At 38.9% G+C, this 20,749-nt stretch overlaps 1 protein-coding gene across 1 annotated transcript in view; it reads left to right on the top strand.

Annotated features, from left to right (window-relative positions):
• Positions 1-20,749, top strand: part of STK39 (serine/threonine kinase 39) — a 466,349-nt gene that overhangs the window by 350,206 nt on the left and 95,394 nt on the right. Inside the window, exon 16 of the mRNA XM_089660286.1 lies at positions 14,326-14,394. Coding sequence (XP_089516412.1) covers positions 14,326-14,394 — 69 coding nt within the window. The remainder of the gene's footprint in view (positions 1-14,325; positions 14,395-20,749) is intronic.

Raw genomic sequence — 20,749 nt, 5'->3', positions numbered from 1 at the left:
GCCACAAGCTAGCTCCTCTGCAAGATGTTTTGTGATAAATTTGAATGTTAACCTTGTAAACTGAATCTTTCAGAGAAATTGAATAAACTCTCAGCCTTGTAAATATATATATATATATATATATATATATATATATATACAGTGGGGATCGAAAGTTTGGGCACCCCAGCTAAAAATTTGTATTAATGTGCATAAAGAAGCCAAGGAAAGATGGAAAAATCTCCAAAAGGCATCAAATTACAGATTAGTCATTCTTATAGTATGTCAACAAAAGTTAGATTTTATTTCTATCATTTACACTTTCAAAATAACAGAAAACAAAAAAATGGCATCTGCAAAAGTTTGGGCACCCTGCAGAATTTATAGCATGCACTGCCCCCTTGCCAAGCTGAGACCTGCCAGTGTCATGGATTGTTCTCAATCATCGTCTGGGAAGACCAGGTGATGTCAATCTCAAAGGTTTTAAATGCCCAGACTCATCTGACCTTGCCCCAACAATCAGCACCATGGGTTCTTCTAAGCAGTTGTCTAGAAAACTGAAACTGAAAATAGTTGACGCTCACAAAGCTGGAGAAGGCTATAAGAAGATAGCAAAGCGTTTTCAGATGTCAATATCCTCTGTTCGGAATGTAATTAAGAAATGGCAGTCATCAGGAACAGTGGAAGTTAAAGCAAGATCTGGAAGACCAAGAAAAATATCAGACAGAACAGCTGTGAGAAAAACAATTCAAAACCCACGTTTGACTGCACGATCCCTCCAGAAAGATCTGGCAGACACTGGAGTTGTGGTACACTATTCCACTATAAAGAGATACTTGTACAAATATGGTCTTCATGGAAGAGTCATCAGAAGAAAACCTCTTCTACATCCTCACCACAAAAATCATTGTTTGAACTTTGCAAATGAACATATAGACAATCCTGATGCATTTTGGAAACAAGTTCTGTGGACCGATGAGGTTAAAATTGAACTTTTTGGCCGGAATGAGCAAAGGTACGTTTGGAGAAGAAGGGGCACAGAATTTAATGAAAAGAACCTCTGTCCAACTGTTAAGCATGGGGTTGGATCAATCATGCTTTGGGGTTGTGTTGCAGCCAGTGGCACAGGGAACATCTCACGAGTAGAAGGAAAAATGGATTCAATAAAATTTCAGCAAATTTTGGATGGTAACTTGATGCTATCTGTGAAAAAGCTGAAGTTAAAGAGAGGATGGCTTCTACAAATGGATAATGATCCTAAACACACCTCGAAATCCACGGGGGATTACATCAAGAGGCGTAAACTGAAGGTTTTCCCATGGCCTTCACAATCTCCTGACCTCAACATAATTGAAAATCTATGGATAGACCTTAAAAGAGCAGTGCGTGACAGACAGCCTAGAAATCTCAAAGAACTGGAAGACTTTTGTAAGGAAGAATGGGCAAAGATACCTCAAACAAGAATTGAAAGACTCTTGGCTGGCTACAAAAAGCGTTTACAAGCTGTGATACTTGCCAAAGGGGGCAGTACAAGATATTAACTCTGCAGGGTGCCCAAACTTTTGCAGACACCATTTTTTTGTTTTCTGTTATTTTTAAAGTGTAAATGATGGAAATAAAATCTAACTTTTGTTGACATATTATAAGAATGTCTAATCTGTAATCTGATGCCTTTTGGAGATTTTTCCATCTTTCCTTGGCTTCTTTATGCACATTAATACAAATTTTTAGCTGGGGTGCCCAAACTTTCGATCCCCACTGTATACATTCGCACAGTTAGGTCCATATATATTTGGACACAGGCACAATTTTAGTTTTTTTTCAGGTATTTACCAAAATATATTCAAGTTATTACACGTTCAAAGGAGCTGTCCATTGAAGTGAAACAGGCCATTGTAAGGCTTCAAAAATGAAACAAATCCATCAGAGAGTGGCCAAATCAACAGTTTGGTACATTCTGAAGAAAGAAGAACGCACTGGTGAGCTCAGCAACATACAAAATCATGGACGTCCACGGAAGATAACAGTGGTGGATGATCACAGGATCCCCTCTATGGTAAAGAAAAACACATTCACAAGATCCAGACAAGAGAAGGACACTCTCCAGGAGGTGGGCGTATCATTATCAAAGTCTACAATCAAGAGAAGACTTCATGAGAGCAAATACAGAGGGTTCACCACAAGGTGCAAACCATTCATAAGCCTGAAGTATAGAAAAGCCAGATTAGACTTTGCCAAAAAAAATCTAACAAGCCAGACCAGTTCTGGAAAAGCATTCTTTGGACGGATGAAACTAAGATTAATCTATACCAGAATGATGGGAAGAAAAAAGTGTGAAGAAGGCAAGGAACAGCTCATGATCCAAAGCACACAACGTCATCTGTAAAACATGGTGGAGGCAGTGTAATGGCATGGGCATGCATGGCTTCCAGTGGCACTGGGTCATTGGTGTTTATTGATGATGTGACAGAAGACAGAAGCAGCCAGATGAATTCTGCAGTGTTTAGAGATATAGGGGTTTATTTACTAAAGCTGGAGAGTCCAAAATCAGACTCCCTTCTGCATAGAAACCAATCAGCTTCCAGGTTTCATTGCCAAAGCTTCATTGAACGAGCTGAGGTTAGAAGCTGATTGGTTTCTATGCAGAAGGGAGTCTGATTTTGGACTCTCCAGCTTTAGTAAATAAACCCCATACTGTCAGCCCAGATTCAGCCAAATGCAGCAAAGTTGATAGGACGGTGCTTCACGGAACAGATGGACAATGATCCAAAACACACCGCAAAATCAACCCAGGAGCTTTTGAAGGAAAAGAAGTGGAACAGTCTGCAATGGCCTGTTCTCAACCCAATTGAGCATGCATTTCTTTTGCTGAAGGCAAAACTAAAGGCAGAAAGACCCACAAACAAAGAACACCTGAAGACAGCTGCAGTTAGAGCCTGGCAAAGCCTCAGAAAGGAGGAAACCCTGTCTTTGGTAATGTCCATGGGTTCCAGACTTCAGACAGTCATTGCCAGTAAAGGATATCAACAAAATATAAAAAGAGAACATTTTATGTGATTATATTTATTTGACCAATTACATTTGAGCCTCTGAAAATGGAGGGACTTTGTATACAAATGGTTGCCGTTCCTAAAATTTGTACTTGATATTTATGTTCAACTCCTTGAATTAAAGTTGAAAGTCTAACAAGAATAGTGTGAACCTCCTGCGCTACTGAAAAAATATGAACTAACAGGGATGGTGTGAACCCCCCACACTACTAAACCCCCAAACAATAATATTCAATCAACTTAAGAGAGAAGCCGCCAACACTACATCATATACCCATGATCAACAGAAATAAAAATTAAAAAGTGTGGCGCCACACTTTTTAATTTTTATTAAAGTTGAAAGTCTACACTTCATATTAATTTGGATTGTTTAGTTTTAAGCTATTCTGGTGGCATACAGATCAAAAAATTTGCTAATTGTGCCTGTGTCCAAATATATATGGACCTAACTGTATATATGTGTATGTGTGTATATATATATATATATATATATATATATATATTCTGTTTAAAAAAAACTCCATGCACGTGGTTTTCAATGATCCAACATTATTTGCAGTTGGCTAAGAATTGTTTGCATAAACTCAACAATTTACACAAGGTGCGTTAAAGTCAAACCAGGCTTCTGAGTTTATATAATAAAAGCACAAATTTCAAGGAGTGGAACATTTATTGTTCAACATACTCCCCTGCTACATTTATATGCTTATCCCAGCATTTAAATAATGCCCGGAAAGCTTCAGCATAGAAAAATTTGTCATGTATGCCTGAACCATGCTAGGACAGAGTACTTTACTTTGTCAATGATTGTGTTCACCAGTCCCATAGAAAGATTAGTCTCTTGTGCAAATTCACAGCAGGTTATGCATTGATTATCCAGGATTAGGCGTTGAATGTTCACAGGAATGGCTGCTGTGGGCTGGGAACCACCACAGCCAGGGTCATCACTGATGGACATATGGCCAAGTTTGAAACATTTACACCATTCAGATATTTTACTGTGGCTGAGGGTCTCATCATTGTACTGTGCTTGAAATCATCTTTAGATATCCTCGAGTTTTATGCCTTTGTTCATAAGAAACTTCATCTCCACACAGTGTTCCATGCACGCACTAACACTTTTGTCTGCCATCTTGATTAATGGTGTCCAGACTCGTCTGCAACATGTGCACCACCTATCAGTAATAGGACACACTTGCCACTTATTACTGCGTGTAGTACTGCCACATTAGCATTCCTTTTTATACCTGTAAAATTAAATGTCCTAGTTTGACTTAGCAAAAGTAAGGGTACACATTTGCAGGGCAATCCACAGAACAGTACAATTTTTAGTACACTCTCCAGCTAGACAGATAAAAAATAAAAAAAAAGAGTTATACTTATTTACTTATACTTAATATAATATACTTATTTACCTTACAGGTGATTGGGTATTCTTTGCAAAGCAAGTTTTCCCCGCATTTACTATGCAAGGGAAAATCCCATAGCAAAGTAAAACATGTCTACTGTCACCTCAACCAAACAACTCTATTTTTGACTGATTAGTCCTTAACACTTTGTTCCAAGGTAGAGATGACCTAAGGCCTGTTTGGATCCTAGTCCAAACCCACCTGAGCTATCCCACCAGGAAGCTCTCATTGCAAACTGCCAATTATAAGTGGCCAATGCATTCCCTGCCCTGCAGCCGCACACATACAAGGGGTGTGTATAGATGCAACTGTGGGGAATGCCCCAGCTGCTTAGGGTTGGTCTGACCAGTCCTGGATAAATTAGCTGTTTTAAATTAAATTTTTTTTTTTCCTTTCAGAGAAACAATTGATTGCCAATCACTGAGCAATCTTTTAAATGCCCTACCAGACTCCTTGGCATCCACAACCAAATTTTTGAGGTCTTTAGAAAGCTCTGTTGATATCGGCATGCTGATATCACAGCTTTTATTAGCAACGATAAGACCAGATCATAAATATCTGAGGCTTAAATAAGTCAGGTTCCACCTGCATACCCCCAAGGAGGTTCTAACCATTGACACCTAATCTGGAACACCCCATTCTAATTTCTATGGATTTGTAATGATAATAGGGGTGTACTTATTTTTCATGTGACAAATCTGCATATTTATTAGTTTACATAAAAAAAAATAAATACACTATGTAAATTTTATGTGTCAATAATTCAAATATATTATCTTTATCTGTGAGCACTATTTAAATCTAGATCTAATGTTTGCCGTTCCAAATATGAAAAAGTCAACTATATTCATGGGGTCTACTTCCTTTTTCACAGGACTGTAGACTTCCAACTTAAAATGTTGAAATAGTTTAATTCAAATTACATATGTTTATTCTTCACTGTCGTGATTTGCTATGGTCACAGTCATGGTGCTTTTTGTTAGCAACATAACAAATGTTTTTTCAGGTTTTTTTTATTCTTATTCTTAATACTCTGATTCCAAAAAAGTTGGGATGCTGTGTAAAATCTACATCAAAACAGAATGCAATGATTTGTAAGTCTCATAAACCCTTATTTTATTCACAATAGTAAATAAAAAACATATGAAATGTTTAACCTGATTAAAATGTACTGTTTTAACCACTTGCCCTCCTAAGGATTTACCCCCTTTTCTGACCAGGCCTTTTGGAAAATGACAAAAACATTTTTGTATTTTTTTTTACACAAAGTTGTCAATTAAATGATTTATTTCTCGCACAAGCCATGGGTATATGTGGAATCGCACCCCAAATTACATTCTGCTACTTCTACTGAGTATGGGGATACCATGTGTGAGACTTTTTGGGAGCCTAGCCACATACAGGAGCCTGAAATCCAAATACCACTTTGAAAGCCTGAGGTGCGCAACTTCTGAGTTTCACTTCCTCACTACCTATCACGGTTTCAGAGGCCCTGAAATGCCAGGATAGCACCAAACCCCCCCCAAATGACCCCTTTTTGGAAAGTAGACACCCCAAGGAATTTAAAGAGAGGCATGGTGAGTATTTTGCAGATCTTTTCTTTTCTTTTGAAATATAAAAAAGAAAAGAAAAAAATGTTTTTGTTTTCTTTCTTTATTTTCCAAAAACATGTGACAACAAACAAGATCTACAAAATACTTACCATGCTTCTTATCAAGTTTCTTGGGGTGTCTACTTTCCAAAAAGGGGTCATTTGGGGGGGGGGTGCTATCCTGGCATTTCAGGGGCTCCAAAACTGTGATAGGTAACCAGGAAGAGTAAAGAGGAAATAAAGCCCTTTAAAAGCCTGAAGGTGCTTATTCGATTTTTGGGTCCTGTACTTGGCTAGACTGCCAAAAAGTCTCTCACATGTGGTACCCTCATACTCTGGAGAAGTAGCAGAATGTTTTTTGGGAAGTAATTCCACATATTCCCATGGCATGGTGAGCAATAAATCATTTAAGTGACAATTTTGTATACAAAAATATGTATTTATTGTTAATGTTCCAAAAACTTGTGGTAAAAAAAATAAATTCTTCTATTGACTCAACATGCCTTTCAGCAAATAGTTTGGGGTGTTTACTTTCCAAAAAGGGGTCATTATATATTTTTTTAAAGCAGACACCCTAGTAAATAAAATGGTGGGTGCTGCAATTTTTTATGTTTTTAAACAATACACTTTTTTTTGTTTTAATGCACAAAAACACAATATATTATCCAATTATTTGGTAACATATAAAAGATAATGGTATGCCAAGTAAATAGATACCAAACATGACATGTTTTAAAACTGTGCATGCCCCGTGCAATGATGACAAACTGCATACATTTTTAATATCCATAGGCAAAACTTTAAAAGCTTTTCGATTTACCTTTTTAGATTTACAGAGGAGATCTAGTGCTAGAATTACTTCCCTTGATCTGACGTTCACGGCGATACCCCACATGCATGGTGCAACCGCTGTTCACATACTGGCATAGGGTCAACGCTTGAACACGCAGGTGCGGGAGACGAGGGCACTTTTTTTTTCTCTAAGTTATTTTGATTTTTTTAAATTATTTTTACACTGTTCCTTTAATTTTTTTTTTAATCACTTTTAATGCTATCACAGGGAGTGCAAATATCCCCTATAACTTCAATGGGCATTGTCATATATTCTTTTTTGAGAAATCTGGGGTCTATCAGACTCTGGATATCTCCTCTGCTCTTACATTATCTAATCTCACCAAGGTCGGTGTGATCAGATACTTTCCCAATTTATAAATAGCGCTGTTTATATCCTGCAAAACTGTAGTGATGAAATGCTCATAGCTTCCAATTTCTTAGACTATAGAGATGATTGGCACCATTCCAGTCTCCAGTCAGCTCTAAAGTTGCCTGGCAGGACAACCGGCTGCATTCTCAGGTTCCCCCGATAGCACGGGACTGCCCGAGAAGACCATGGAATGCAGAGGGGGGGGGGGCATCTTCTCCCACTGCTTGTAAAAGCAATCCTGCAGCTAATTAGCCACTAGGATTGTTTTTACATAAAAGCCGATTGCCAGCTGAAAAAAACAATACCAGGATGATGCCTGCAGCTGCAGGCATCATCCTGGTATAGCCACTCAAAGTCCAGTGATGTACCAGTATGTCGCTGGTCCTTGTTGGGTGTATATGCTATGTTCTTTTTTTTATGCAGCCTGTGGGCCAGAAAAAGTGTGTGGTATGCCCACTATTAGAATATACCACCCTGCATCCACCCACTTCTAATGGTGGGCACACATGAAATGTGCCAAAAAATAATATAAAATATATATGCCGAAGCATAGGGGCCATAAACCCACTGGCCATCCTCAGGCCCCCATGCTTCGGCATATGCTCTTTTTTTAACTGCGGATGAAAATCTCATCCAACAGCACTGCACACACCTGCTTATGTATATTCTGAGAGCAAGACCCTGTTGCTGTCAGAATAAACAAGTCGGTGCTGCAGCTGACTGACATCCTCATTTCTCAAGCAGGCTTTTTCCCCCTTTCTAAGACGGGTATTTACAAGCCATTGGGGGAAGCCCCAATGATTAGTTTGCATGGTGCTACATGTGCCAATTCCAAGATTCTGCAAATGTCTAAATAGTGGCACACTTGAATAAAAATTGTCCATGTATAAGTGGTACCCCATATAGAAATAGGATGACACCAAGTCCCAAACTATCTTGTCACTGCTCCCCATGTAGTCTGGGCATCTGGGGGGCTCCATGTGACTATCTTTTCCCTTGTAAATCTGTAACTTGTATGTATAGCCTGTTGCCCTCTCACGAGTCTTATACATCTTGACCCCATATCTGGCACACTTCCTGGGGAGAAATTGTTTGAATGCAAGGTGGCCAGAAAAATTAATGAGGGACTCATCAATGCAGATGTTTTGCTGGGGAGTATAAACATTTTGTCATAAATTTAGGCCAAAATGTATTCAGCGACATGTCTTTGCTAAAAAAAAAGATTCCAATATGTATAAAGTAATTGGTTTACGTGAAAGTTGTAGCGTTTACAAATGGTGGTATAGATACTGGAATTTTTTTTTTACTAATAATGGCGGCGATCAGCGACTTATTGTCACTTTTTAAAAACAGCATGGCCGTGCGGAGTTTCTCTCACACGGCCACGTCATTCACAGAGTTCTGCCCAAAATCATTAAAATTGTCTGATACAAAGTGGAAAACTGTTCTATGCTCAGACTAATCAAAATCTGACATTCTTTTTGGCAACCATGGCACCACATCCTCTGGACTAAAGAGGAAAGAGACCTTCCAGCTTGTTATCAGGATTCCATTCAAAAGCCTGCATCTCTGATGGTATGGGGATGCATTAGTGCATATAGAATGGGCAACGTGCACATCTGGAAAGGCACCATCATGAAATGAAAAATATGACAAAGATGACCCAGGACTGTTGAGCAGTTAGAATCCTATATCAGGCAAGAATGGGACAACATTCCTCTCCCAAAATTCCAGCAGCATGTCTTCTCAGTTCCCAAACATTTACAGAGTGTGTGTTAAAAGAAGAGGGGATGCTACACTGGTAAACATGGCCCCTTTGAGACATGTTGCTGACATTTATTTCAAAACTACCTTATTTTTATTTTTTTTGTACATTTTCTCAGTTTAAGCATTCAATATGTTTTCTATTTTCTATTGTGAATAAGATATGGATTTATGAGATTTGCAAATCATTGCATTCTTTTTATAGGTGTATTTTACATGGCATCCAAACTTTTTATGGAATTGGGGTTGTAGATTAATTAAAAGCAAACATGTGGCCGTATCCTGCAAAGCTACCATTTCCATGTTAGAGCAAGCATTCAGGATATTGCATATTTATTCTCCTTTTATCTGGAACACAACAGGAGACTTGGAACCTGGGATCTCTCTAATGCAAATAATGACTTTATCTGGGAAGTTGACCTTTTCCCTTCCTCTTAAGCATCTCTATTACTATGTTCCGTGTTTACCCAATGGGGAGTCATGAGAGTAGGGGACAGCAAGCACAAATATTCTAGAAGAAGGCACTATTTGCATTAAGGAATTTCCTGAGTTTTGGAGCTTCCAAAGGTGTGCTAAAGAAAGGGAAACTGGTGTGAACGGTCTTGTAGGTAGTCTCTCCAACCTTTAAGTGGTGGATTTTTATAATTAGTATGATCCTAACTCTTTTTTATAAAACAAACTTTATGCAGAGATTCAGATTCATCTACGCTGCAGGATAACATTTTCAGCTTATAATGCTTATTTTTTATTTCTAACCTAAGTTTCATGTGATGCCCTTAAGACATGAACACGAATATGGCTGCAAGCCAGTAGCGCTGAGCTATCGACATGGTTAATGTTAGGTGGAAATGAAGAGTTTAAACAGCTGTCAGGCAAAAAGCTTCAATTTGTGCAAAAGATGTTTTGAAGCCTTTTTTTCCTGCATCATAAGAAGCAGCATCTGTCCCCAGACCTGTATGAGCTTTCTCCAAGGAATAATGTGTCACATATTAGTACATATTTTGGAAACAAATTTTCTGTTTCATATAATAGGCAATGCATTTAAGGAAAGGAAGGACAAAGTGATGTTGGCTTTTACAGATCAAGTCAATATTGCAAAATTGTTTTCTTTTCTTTATAAATTGTAAGAGTCAATGGTGGCTGTAAACTATATATACAGTGAAAGAAATAAGTATTTGATCCCCTGCTGATTTTGAATGTTTGCCCACTCACAAAGAAATGATCAGTCTAAAAATTGTGGTGGAAACATTCTGCTTTGGGGGTGTTTTTCTGCTAAGGGGACAGAACAACTGCACAAAGGGACAATGGACAGGGCAATGTACCGTCAAATCTTGGGTGAGAACCTTCTTTCCTCAGCCAGGGCATTGAAAATGGGTTGTGGATGGATGTTCCAGCATGACAATGACCCAAAACACACGGCCAAGGCAACAAAGGAGTGGCTCAAGAAGAAGCACATTAAGGTCCTGGAGTGGCCTAGCCAATCTCCAGACTTTAATCCAATTGAAAATCTGTGGAGGGAGCTGAAAGTTCGAGTTGCCAAACATTAGCCACCAAACCTTAATGACTTGGAGAGGAGGCGCCGAGAGGAGTGGGCCAAAATCCCTCCTGCAATGTGTACAAACCTGGTGGCCAGGAAACGTCTGACCTCTGTGATTGCCAACAAAGGATTTGCCACCAAGTACTAAGTCATGTTTTGTGAAGGGGATCAATTACTTATTTCCCTCATGAACATGCAAATCAGTGCATCATTTGTTAGACATGCATTTCTTTAAAATTTGTTGTTGCTATTCTGTCTCTCTGTGTTACAATACACCTACCATTTGATTTTTAGACTGATCATTTCTTTGTGAGTGGGCAAACATTCAAAATCAGCAGGGGATCAAATACTTATTTCCTTCGCTGTAGATATACAATTGTGATCAGACTGGAATCAGGCCTTGAAGGTGAACACCAGAAAGTGTATGAATAAAAACGCAGAGCCACCTCTATGTTTGCACTTCTGTATTGGACTGAGTGTCCCTATGCTGCTCACATGCATCCACCCATAGAAGCAACCCAGAAGCCTACAGGATGAAGCCATTTCCCTGCTATTCCTTCCAATTAGCAATGTTATTAGTAGCAGCAGGAACCTATGCTGTCAGAGAGACTTATTCTCTGTGATGTGCTTGGTGCATGCACGCTCCCAACCCTTGAAGTTTGGGGAACCGGTGCAGAGAACTTTGGAGGTAACAGCGGTGCACTGTTCAAATAGTAAGTGTTGGAGATGAACAAAGTATATCATGGAAAAATAACTTCATGCTAAAAAAAATCAGTAAATTCTAAAGATATTTACATGCTGGATTATTTTTCCCCTTTAAAAGTAGAGTTTGATTCCCCCTGTTTTCAGCTGCCAAGCTTTTCCTTTTTTGTGAATGAGGCTGCCTGTGATATTATAGGACACAAAGTAGTCTGTAGGGTTCATGGCAAACCTAACTTTTACATAGGTAAAAACTTGGATATACATTTGGCTATAGTTCTGGGTTTATTTACCATTTTGACATGTGGTTTTCACTAAAGGTGACCTGATTATGCACTTTTTCATATGCTATTCGGAATTACCCATGGTGCTTACAGGTTTACTTTTAGGGCATCTTCTCTGGGATTGTTTTATGTGTGTGTGTGTGTGTGTGTTTGTGTGTGTGTTAAATCTGGAAAAAAAGAGGGGGCATATGTTTATGCTCTGATGTGGCAATGCACTACATATTATGATGCACATCTTTGCCCCACCTATTAAGGAATTCATATTATGGGGTTGATTTACTAAAGGCAAATATACTGTGCACTGCAAGTGCAGTTGCTGTAGATCTGTGGGGAACCTCTGAAATGAGGGGAAGCTCTTCTGATTTCTATCATACAATCATGTGCAAGTGAAATTTATTTTAAATTTTCTTTTAAATTTTCCTTGCATCTGATTCGGTATTCTTTTCAAAGGGAATCTTTACCTCATTTACTAAGGTCCGGTGCAACTGCACTTACAGTGCACAGTATATTTGCCTTTAGTAAGTCAACCCCTATGTGTCTAGGGAAATTAATCTCTTGGTACCGGCTGAACTCAAATGTGCGGCCTCCCAGTGTCTGGGCACATTTGCATTCTATTAAAAAAAAAAACCATATGTGCTAAGAGCGCGCGCCCTGAGCGCTCCCAGCACACATGTCCGGTACTCATGGAAAGGTCCCAATCTCCTCTTTCGATCGGGACCTTTTACAATCATGTGACCGCCGTGACGGCATGTCACGGTAGTCACATGACCCTAAACCTCACCCCGCCTCCCAGTTTCTGAAATCCTTAAAGGGCCAGGAGGCGCCAGCGCCAAGGGGTTAAAGTATAACTAAAGGCATAACTTAATTAGTTTTGGAGAGAGTGGAAAGGGCTTTGAACCCCTGTCAGTTATTATTGCTGTCTATGCCCACGTTGGGGAGATTCACCCTCTCTGTTTGTCATGATTACAGTTATCATCAAACGTGAAAGTAAAAAAAACTCCCAAATTTTGAGTTGTCCCCGGAAAAGCAATGGATGGAAATCTTCCAATGGATCGCTAGTTCTGCTGACTCACTTTGGAGGGATTTCCTCTCATTTCCTGTTTTGGCTATGAGACATGATGCGACACAGATAAAAAAAAAAAAAGCGGGCTATAACCCTCCCTTATGTTATCCAAAGTAAAAAAAGTTTTGCTTTTACTTCTTTAAGGCAAGCAGTTTCACTTCAGTTTTGATCAAATATGAATTATTGTTTTCTTTTTAAAAGCAGAAAGGAAACAGCGACATTCTTTCACCAAAAGAGCATTGTGAAATTGTCAGACTGTGTGTACAGGTCAGACAGTTCTGTATAGTCTATGATCAGCTTAAATGTGAGAGCTGCCATTATCAGTTTGTCTGTGAAAGTGCCTGTTCTAGGATTATTTGCTTCAGTATCTAATGAAAAATGGGCTTGGAAATGGCATGGCCCAACACCTGATACACATCTACTTTTTATAGGTCAGTGACCCACCAGTTAGTGAAGAGGGGATAAAGATAACAGCGGAGGAGCATCCACCTCGAAAAATAATTCACCAGTGACAACTTGCATGTTTCTACCCCTGTAGGATCCTAAAGTTATTTAAAAAATTTTTTTTTTTAAACAAAAAATTTTATTCTTACCTGCTCTGTGCAATAGAATTGCACAGAGCGGCCCTGATCCTCCTCTTCTGGGTTTCCCTGCCAGCACTCCTGGCTTATCCAGTTCTTGGTGTCCCACCATAGGAGGTGGCTTCCTATGGTGGCACACCTGTGGGCTCCATCCTGAGCAGCACTGCCTGCATCCATAGACACACAAACAAAACAAGGAGAAAGCACACTAAGTGCAGTGAAATTTCATATTAAAGTGACAGTTCACAAAATTAAAATACAAAAGGCATGTACTCAACATGCCCCAGGATGGGCGCTTTTCTGAATTCACATTTGTAGTTCTAGATCACAGTGCTGTCAGATGGAGAAATAGCTGAAGTTAAAGGACAGACCAAAGCTCTCTACACAGACACAATGTGTTACAGGGAATCTCCTGGATGATATCACATGGGGATGGAGCATTGGGCGTGGCTACGCATTTCACAGGACCTCCTTCTTTGTCAAGCCTTGGAGATCCTAAGTTACCACTTAGTGTGCACTATTTTTATTTGTTTGTATGTCATTTTTTTCCAATCTTGTGAGGTGTTTACTTACTCTTGATGATTCTAAAGACTGGAATAAGAATTTGTGGTTTAATTTACCTATGGACATAAACTATTGTTGCTAATGGACTTTTTTTGATGGTCTTTACTCACTTTCCACAAGCTGTTTTATTTATTTTTCTATAGTCAGAAATATTTTGAGTGCGCAAAAAGATTTTTGGTTTTATTTTAGTCCATGGACACAGACAGTGCGGAAATTGGCAGCTAATAATTTCTGTATACACAAATCTCAAAGGTTGCAGCTGACAGTGATAGCTTTTACTACATTCAGTGAAAGTTATGTTTTGAAAAGAGTGCAGTTTGTATCATGCTACCAGCTTATTTATATCATTATACAAATCACATAATAACCAAGATTATTGCTGATGGTTGTGTTCTGCATATAGCAGCAATCTATTCAACCACGCTGATTTGTTTTTCTGCACCTGCATTATAAACAACACAAAGGGAATTAACCTTTCTTCCCATACGTAGTTTTATGGTTCAACACAAATGCCATGCCATACTAAAGTGAATCATTTCACTCTCAGCCTTTGTCCTGGAGGTGTCATTTATATGTGCTGTTTTTTTCCTGTTTCCAAAGATACAGCAGATGGTGTTTCGCAGGAGCTCTTCTCGGCGGGCCTCGTGGATGGTCATGATGTAGTTATAGGTAAATGACATTTCTTTCTTGGAACTGTTACATGATTACTTTAGCATTTCAATGAAATAATTGCATTTAACCTTCCTCAAGTCTCTGAGGACTCTACTGGCAGCTACTTCATCCGGAGACTATCGCAGTTGTTGAGCACAACACAGAACGAGTAACTCGGAACCATGAAAAATATATTTGCAATTATTTTGCGATTACTGGTTGCTGTACAGGTGATCTGATTAAGCTGTTTAATAATATTTGACACATTTTTTTAACATTTCCATTATAAAGTTTTTGACTTTTTGACATTATGGTAAAGTAGTCATCAGAACAGAGGGTAAGGAAATGCAGAAGATACATACACCTCTCCATCTTTATGCATTCACCACCACCCCTTCCTCCAGGTCTGTGCCCTCCAGGACACGAAAACCATGAACAGTTGTATGCTACTCTGAAATATAAAACAGCACAGGAAACTCAGTTCAAAGGAGGAAGCATTTTGTCATCCTTAAGCCATCATTTACTTGTTATCATTAAGCTTTTAAGCAATCATTTTCTTTCTCAAATTTAAATGGACAATTGCATCTAAGGTATGTAAGTTTATAAAGAGGCAAGGCTCAATTGATCAAAGTAATCTAAACTAATTTCTAGGGCATGGTAGGTGAATTCCATAGAAGTGAATTATTTTCTACATGCATTGTAAAGGAGTAGCTTAAGTCAGAACTTATTGTAGATTGGAAGTGGGTTAATGTTAAGCATGCCAAGGAGTGCCAATTTTGACTACAAATTCCCATGGTGTCTGAAGGATTCTAATAAGACATAATTCACCTGTGTGTATATAGAGTTCCCCAGCTCCAAAACTTATTTATAGTGTCTGCATGGCAACAAGGGCCGGACTTGGCTCTAACTCATTCTATTCTGTGTAGCTGATCTGGAGTGAAGTAGTATATCATTTAAAGGAGTTTGATATTGTAGTTTGTCTCTAGCTAAAATAGCAGTTGTGTGAGAATCATTAACCTGCTATCTATCTCAGTTGTTCTCATACTCTTCTGGTATATCCTCTTTCCACAAATAAAAACTAAAACTTTACATTCAACATCCATCAACACACAAGAGAAAGCTAAATTAAAGTGGAACTTCATTCTTTCAATCAACATTGATTATTATTAATCCTTATGCTGCTATTATTAGTAAATAGATAGAAAACTATATCACAGTTACATGTTTTAAACTTTTTTTTTACATTTCTTCTGTTACTTCCTAATTTCCAGGCCTGAGCAAATGATTGCATACATCCCAGGAGTCATCTGGAGGGGAGGGAGGGTTCTCAGCTCAGCCTATGTCTGAACTAAGGGCAGATGGATTCCAGTAAATGATACATGAATCATCTGCCCTAAGTCAAGATGGCCACTGCTAGAAATGTCAGGGGGTATTTTTCAAAATAATTTTTCAGCAAAATAAAGCATAGAGACATGGATGGATGGGGGAGTTTACTTTGAATATTACAATTGAATTAAATAGCATTTTTTAGTTTGTGATACTCAGATGCAGTGCAGTTCCACTTTACGGATTGGGGAATTAGTAGGATAGATTTCAGCTTATTATATTGTGCCTCAAGTTTGAAATCTGAAAACTGAAGTTTCTTTGCTTGGCTGAGCTGGATATATCCCCCCCCCCCAAAAAAAATTGGTTATTAACCAATTTGTTTTACCCAAGGCTAAAAGTCAGCAGGGTACCAGCAAGGACAATGTGTCCAAAGGTTTTGATCCCATATTTGGCCAACATCTGCAGGCCTGGGATAGTATCAGAATGTGATTACTTGGGATTTCCCTTATAGGGGTAAACAACAGGCCATTATTTAGATTGAATCATATGTTTCTTGGTCATATATGAATGGGGGAAAATTTGATTAGTCACAGGATTCTCTCTACCATTCAGTGATCATGTTACATGCACACTATGAAATAAACTTTCCTAATGGAGAAGGAGAGAGGAGGTGGATCCCCACTAGGGGTGTGTTCACTGCAGCTCCATAGAAGTCTTGGTGCTATTAACCATTGCAGTAGTCTGAAGTAAAGCAGTAAGAAGAGGATGGGCATCCCAACACAGGTTCTACAGGATCCAGCTGCCTGCACAACATGGTGCATACTTCATTATAGTCAAGTTAGGTCAATAAAGATTTTATTTTGTTATCTAAACTTTATAAATTAATCCTTGTGTTAAGTAACTTTTATTGGCTTCCGTTTATGTTCAAAAATTGGCTCATGTCAAGCTCTCTGGTTGAAGAACAGTAAGATAGACTCTGGCCTGTACATGGGATTCTAAAAAACATGTACTACGTGGTCTCTATATATGAGCAGAGATGGGGGGGTCTTTGTGGGAACATTGTTTTGGCTTACAGGGGCTTCTGCACACAGTAGAACACACATTCCCCTGCTGACCTGCATGGCCTGCCATTAGAGGAAACTGCAAATATCCCTGGAATTCACAGGTAGAAAATTTTTTTCAAAACATAACTGGGTATAAAAAAAAAATAGGTAGGCTACATAGCAGATTTATTTTATGTGGTCGTCAGGAGAGAGAGGTAGTGGTCTTTTCTATGGATTAGGTAATCTTGCTTTCACAGGAAGTCAGACTTTGACATTCTCTTTGGAATAGCTGATATTGACCAACGGTATAGGAGAATTTAAATGTAGATTGGATGCTTGTTGTACTAGAAAGGACAGCTCAAGCTATAGTTGGTAAGATTAGTTAGTGGAATGTTCTGGGGAATTTGTCTAAATGTCATTGACTGAGTCAGGAAAGATTCTGTTTTTCTCCTCTCCTATGAAGCTAAACTGTTTGCTGTCTCACTGGAATTTGGTTTTATCTTCCTCTGAATTAGTGCTATTAGATTAGGTTGAATGTGATGGACTTTTGTTTTTTCTCAGCCTTAAAGTGAACATATATTCCATCCTATACCTTTAAAGTAAAAAATGTGAATTCCTCATATGTGTATAGAATAGTTACCTTTTAATAGAAAGGTTAATGCGGTTTAAAAACACCCTTCTTTGCTGGAAATAATTCGTAGAATTTGGGATAGCAGCCCTGTTTGCAATCTCAAAAATGTATACCGTATGTTAAAACCCATGAAATCTGTATCCACATTGAGAGCCAGGGATATGATTACCAGCTGTCAAATGACTGTCTTGATGCCATTGTGAATTATGGCACATGTATGGGTCAAAGTAGTGCAGGGATTGTTTGATGGCCTGAGCCCATCTTCTAAATGACAGAAGTGGGAAAGAATTTATACAACAGATACCTGACAGATATGACTAGTACTAACATCTCTAAAGTTGTATTTATGTTTGAACTAACTAAAAAGTAGAAAAATGTGACTTCAGGTACAGAAACACATTTCATCTTTTTGGTTGGACCATTTTTCTGCTTTTTGGTTGTGTATGTTTCTGTACTTTCAAAGCCCCATTTTTTGTACCATTTGGTTGGGTGTGTTTTTTGTACCTTTTAAAGTCCCATTTTTTTGTACTTTTTGGTTGAGTATGTTTCTGTACCTTTAATGTCCCATTTTTCTACTTGTTAGTAATTGTGGGGGAAAATGGTGGCACCTTAAGGGGAGATATGAGTTTAAAAACAAACAAGGGCGCACTCTCATCGTGCATTACCGTGGTATAACACGTAATTTATTAAATAAAAAGGATGTATACTCACAAACCAACATGATAATGGGCAGTATAGGTGATCCACAAAAACAGTCACAATACAACTGTGTCTAATGATGCGGATAAACTGACGCGTTTCGGGAGCTGAACCCCCTTCCTTAGAGCTCTGTGGATCACCTATACTGCCCATTATCACGTTGGTTTGTGAGTATACATCCTTTTTATTTAATAAATTACGTGTTATACCACGGTAATGCACGATGAGAGTGCGCCCTTGTTTGTTTTTATTCACCAGTGGTCAGATTTCCTGATCTCAGAAGGGCAGCACCTCTTCAGTTGGCATTTGACAAATCCCTTGGTTTGCATGAAGATTGGAGCGCTGGTTTCGTTTGTTTGTCTTTTGGAGATATAAGTTTACTTTATTCTCTTGCCTCCACCTCAGTGAGCTCAGCTAACCACCCTTCTTCTCTCACAGCTCCATAAATGTGTTGTTCTTACTACCACAGCCTGCTGCTATGTTTACATCCTCCATCCGGACTTTTCTTTCTGATGTCTGCACGTACACAGTATAGATCTATTGTGTCTCCAGCTTCCCCTGTGTTCCTATCCACACAAAGTAGAAATACTGTATACATGGTTGTGTTTTATGCTACAATTGTATTGTTATAAATTCTCCTGACTACCTGGCTACTCTGATCAATCTTTTCAGTATTGCTCATATTTTTTTGCATTTATAAACCACAAATAGGTTAATTGTCCTTTATTTTTTTTGCATTTAATACAAGTTATGCTATAATATTATGTGTTTTATACTTTATTAATTTAGCAGTCTGCTACTGCACTGTCTTTTCACATTTGCAGTACAAGGCATCAAGCTAATTGCTTGAGCAGCTTGCTTTTAATGTGATATTATAGCATCCCTTTTCCAAACCAAGCTTGTTCTAAAGCATTATAGTGTCAATAAAAGACAACTTCAAAAAGTATCATTTTTTATTTCTTTTTCAATTTTGTCACCATGCATTTGTTACACACAAGAAAAATAATGATCATAACTATACTGCGTTTATTAAATAAAGAGCTACATAATGTGCCATTTGCTTTTAAATACCCACTTAAAGGAAGCATACTGAGATAAACTTGTAGGCTGCCATTTTGAACCTTTGCTTCTGCATATACTTCTGTCTTAGCTAACATGCTGATGCAGTGGCTTTTAATATCTTCTAAGCAACTGATATGTATATCAGGAGGTTTGCCTTCTTTTGCTACATGTGAGTCAGTGAAGTTGTTTATTTTGGGAAATCCCACTTTGGAAGGGAATTTGTCCAAAATCTTAGTGAATAAGGGGAAGGTCTGCTGACTTCCATCATTCAATCATACGCAAGCAAAAATACATGTTTTTATTTTCCTTACACGAGGTTGGGTAATCTCTGCAAAGTGAAATTTCTCCACATTCACTAAGCTCTGGGACAAAGTGCAACTTTGCTTGATTAGTGAACAGCCTATTTGCCTTTTGTAAATCAATCCCAGTGACCCAAAGTATGAAAGCCAGAGACAGCCAATCCACAAGCATTTTTAGAAGGTCATAAAAGGAAGGATCTTTATTTTCATCACTACATTTTTCCGTAAAGCAAACCTGTGTCCTGCTAATACTGATTTAATTCCTGCATCTCCAGCACCATATCCTTACATTTCTTCTGCTTCCCCTATCTTTTCGCTCAGCAGCAGGAGCAGAAGGAAATGTCTGATGCTTCTGGGTATGAAACAACATGTGACTCAATCCATGTCCTGGCACCAGGCCACCACTGTCACACGGATGAGCAGATAGCCCCATGTAAGCTGCTTGTAGCTAGTTTATTGATTATTTGAGGTGATACAGCCAAGAGGTGGGCTCTCATAGCCTGAGAGTTTGTGGAACTGGTGGCTCTGCTTCCCTTGATGGTTGTCAGGTGTGTTTTCTCTTTAGAGTTGTTTGATCCTTTATACAGGGCAGGAACCTAAGAGAAGTGTTCTTGCAGAAAATCAAACTGTGAGACTGTTTTTGACCTCCAACAAAAAAGTGTGACTGATGCTGATTACATGCAGAATGATGTGGAGTAACAACAAATTTATCATTAAAGTGGTTCTGCAGTCAAAATATTTGTTTTGCCTTAATGCATTTTCTGCATTGGTAGTAAAGCTCCCCACTACCTATCCTACCCAACCCATCCTCAGACACTTACCCGGCTCCTGATACTGCTCCAGCACTATCTCGGCTGCAGCATTTTTCCTCTCACTTCTTGGTCTCACAGGAGACTGAGAACAGCAGAAGCCATAGGCTCCTACTGGTGTTAGTAAAATTCCTGTGAGAAGGGAGTGGGGGGGGGGGGGGGTGTCTGTGGACACACACAGCCCAGCTCGGGTGCACGCACCAGTGCTTCCATAGCACCCAGCTTATTGAGAAGGAGGAAGGAAGGAATGCACTGTACTGGCAGGGGACTGCCAAAGTGTGTCAACACTCATCACTTATAAGCACCATGAATCAAAACCTGTCCTGGAGAGAAGTATTCCAGAAATGAAATAATTTTGGTTGCAGAGAGGTCAAGGGTGCAGAGATGGTCTAGACTCCTAGACAGGGTCAGAGAGGGAAAAGATGGGTGGTGGTGTATCCATGCTACAGGCACTTTTTAAGGTGGAATTTATTCTGTGAAGTGATGAGAACTTAACATGGTGAG

This window comes from Staurois parvus, unplaced genomic scaffold (assembly GCF_062004578.1).
Source record: "Staurois parvus isolate SC_StPar_1 unplaced genomic scaffold, SC_StPar_1.0 ptg000031l, whole genome shotgun sequence".
Taxonomy (NCBI): Eukaryota; Metazoa; Chordata; class Amphibia; order Anura; family Ranidae; genus Staurois; species Staurois parvus.
The sequence above is the reverse complement of the archived record's forward strand: the minus strand, read 5'-3'. Positions and strand labels throughout refer to the sequence as shown.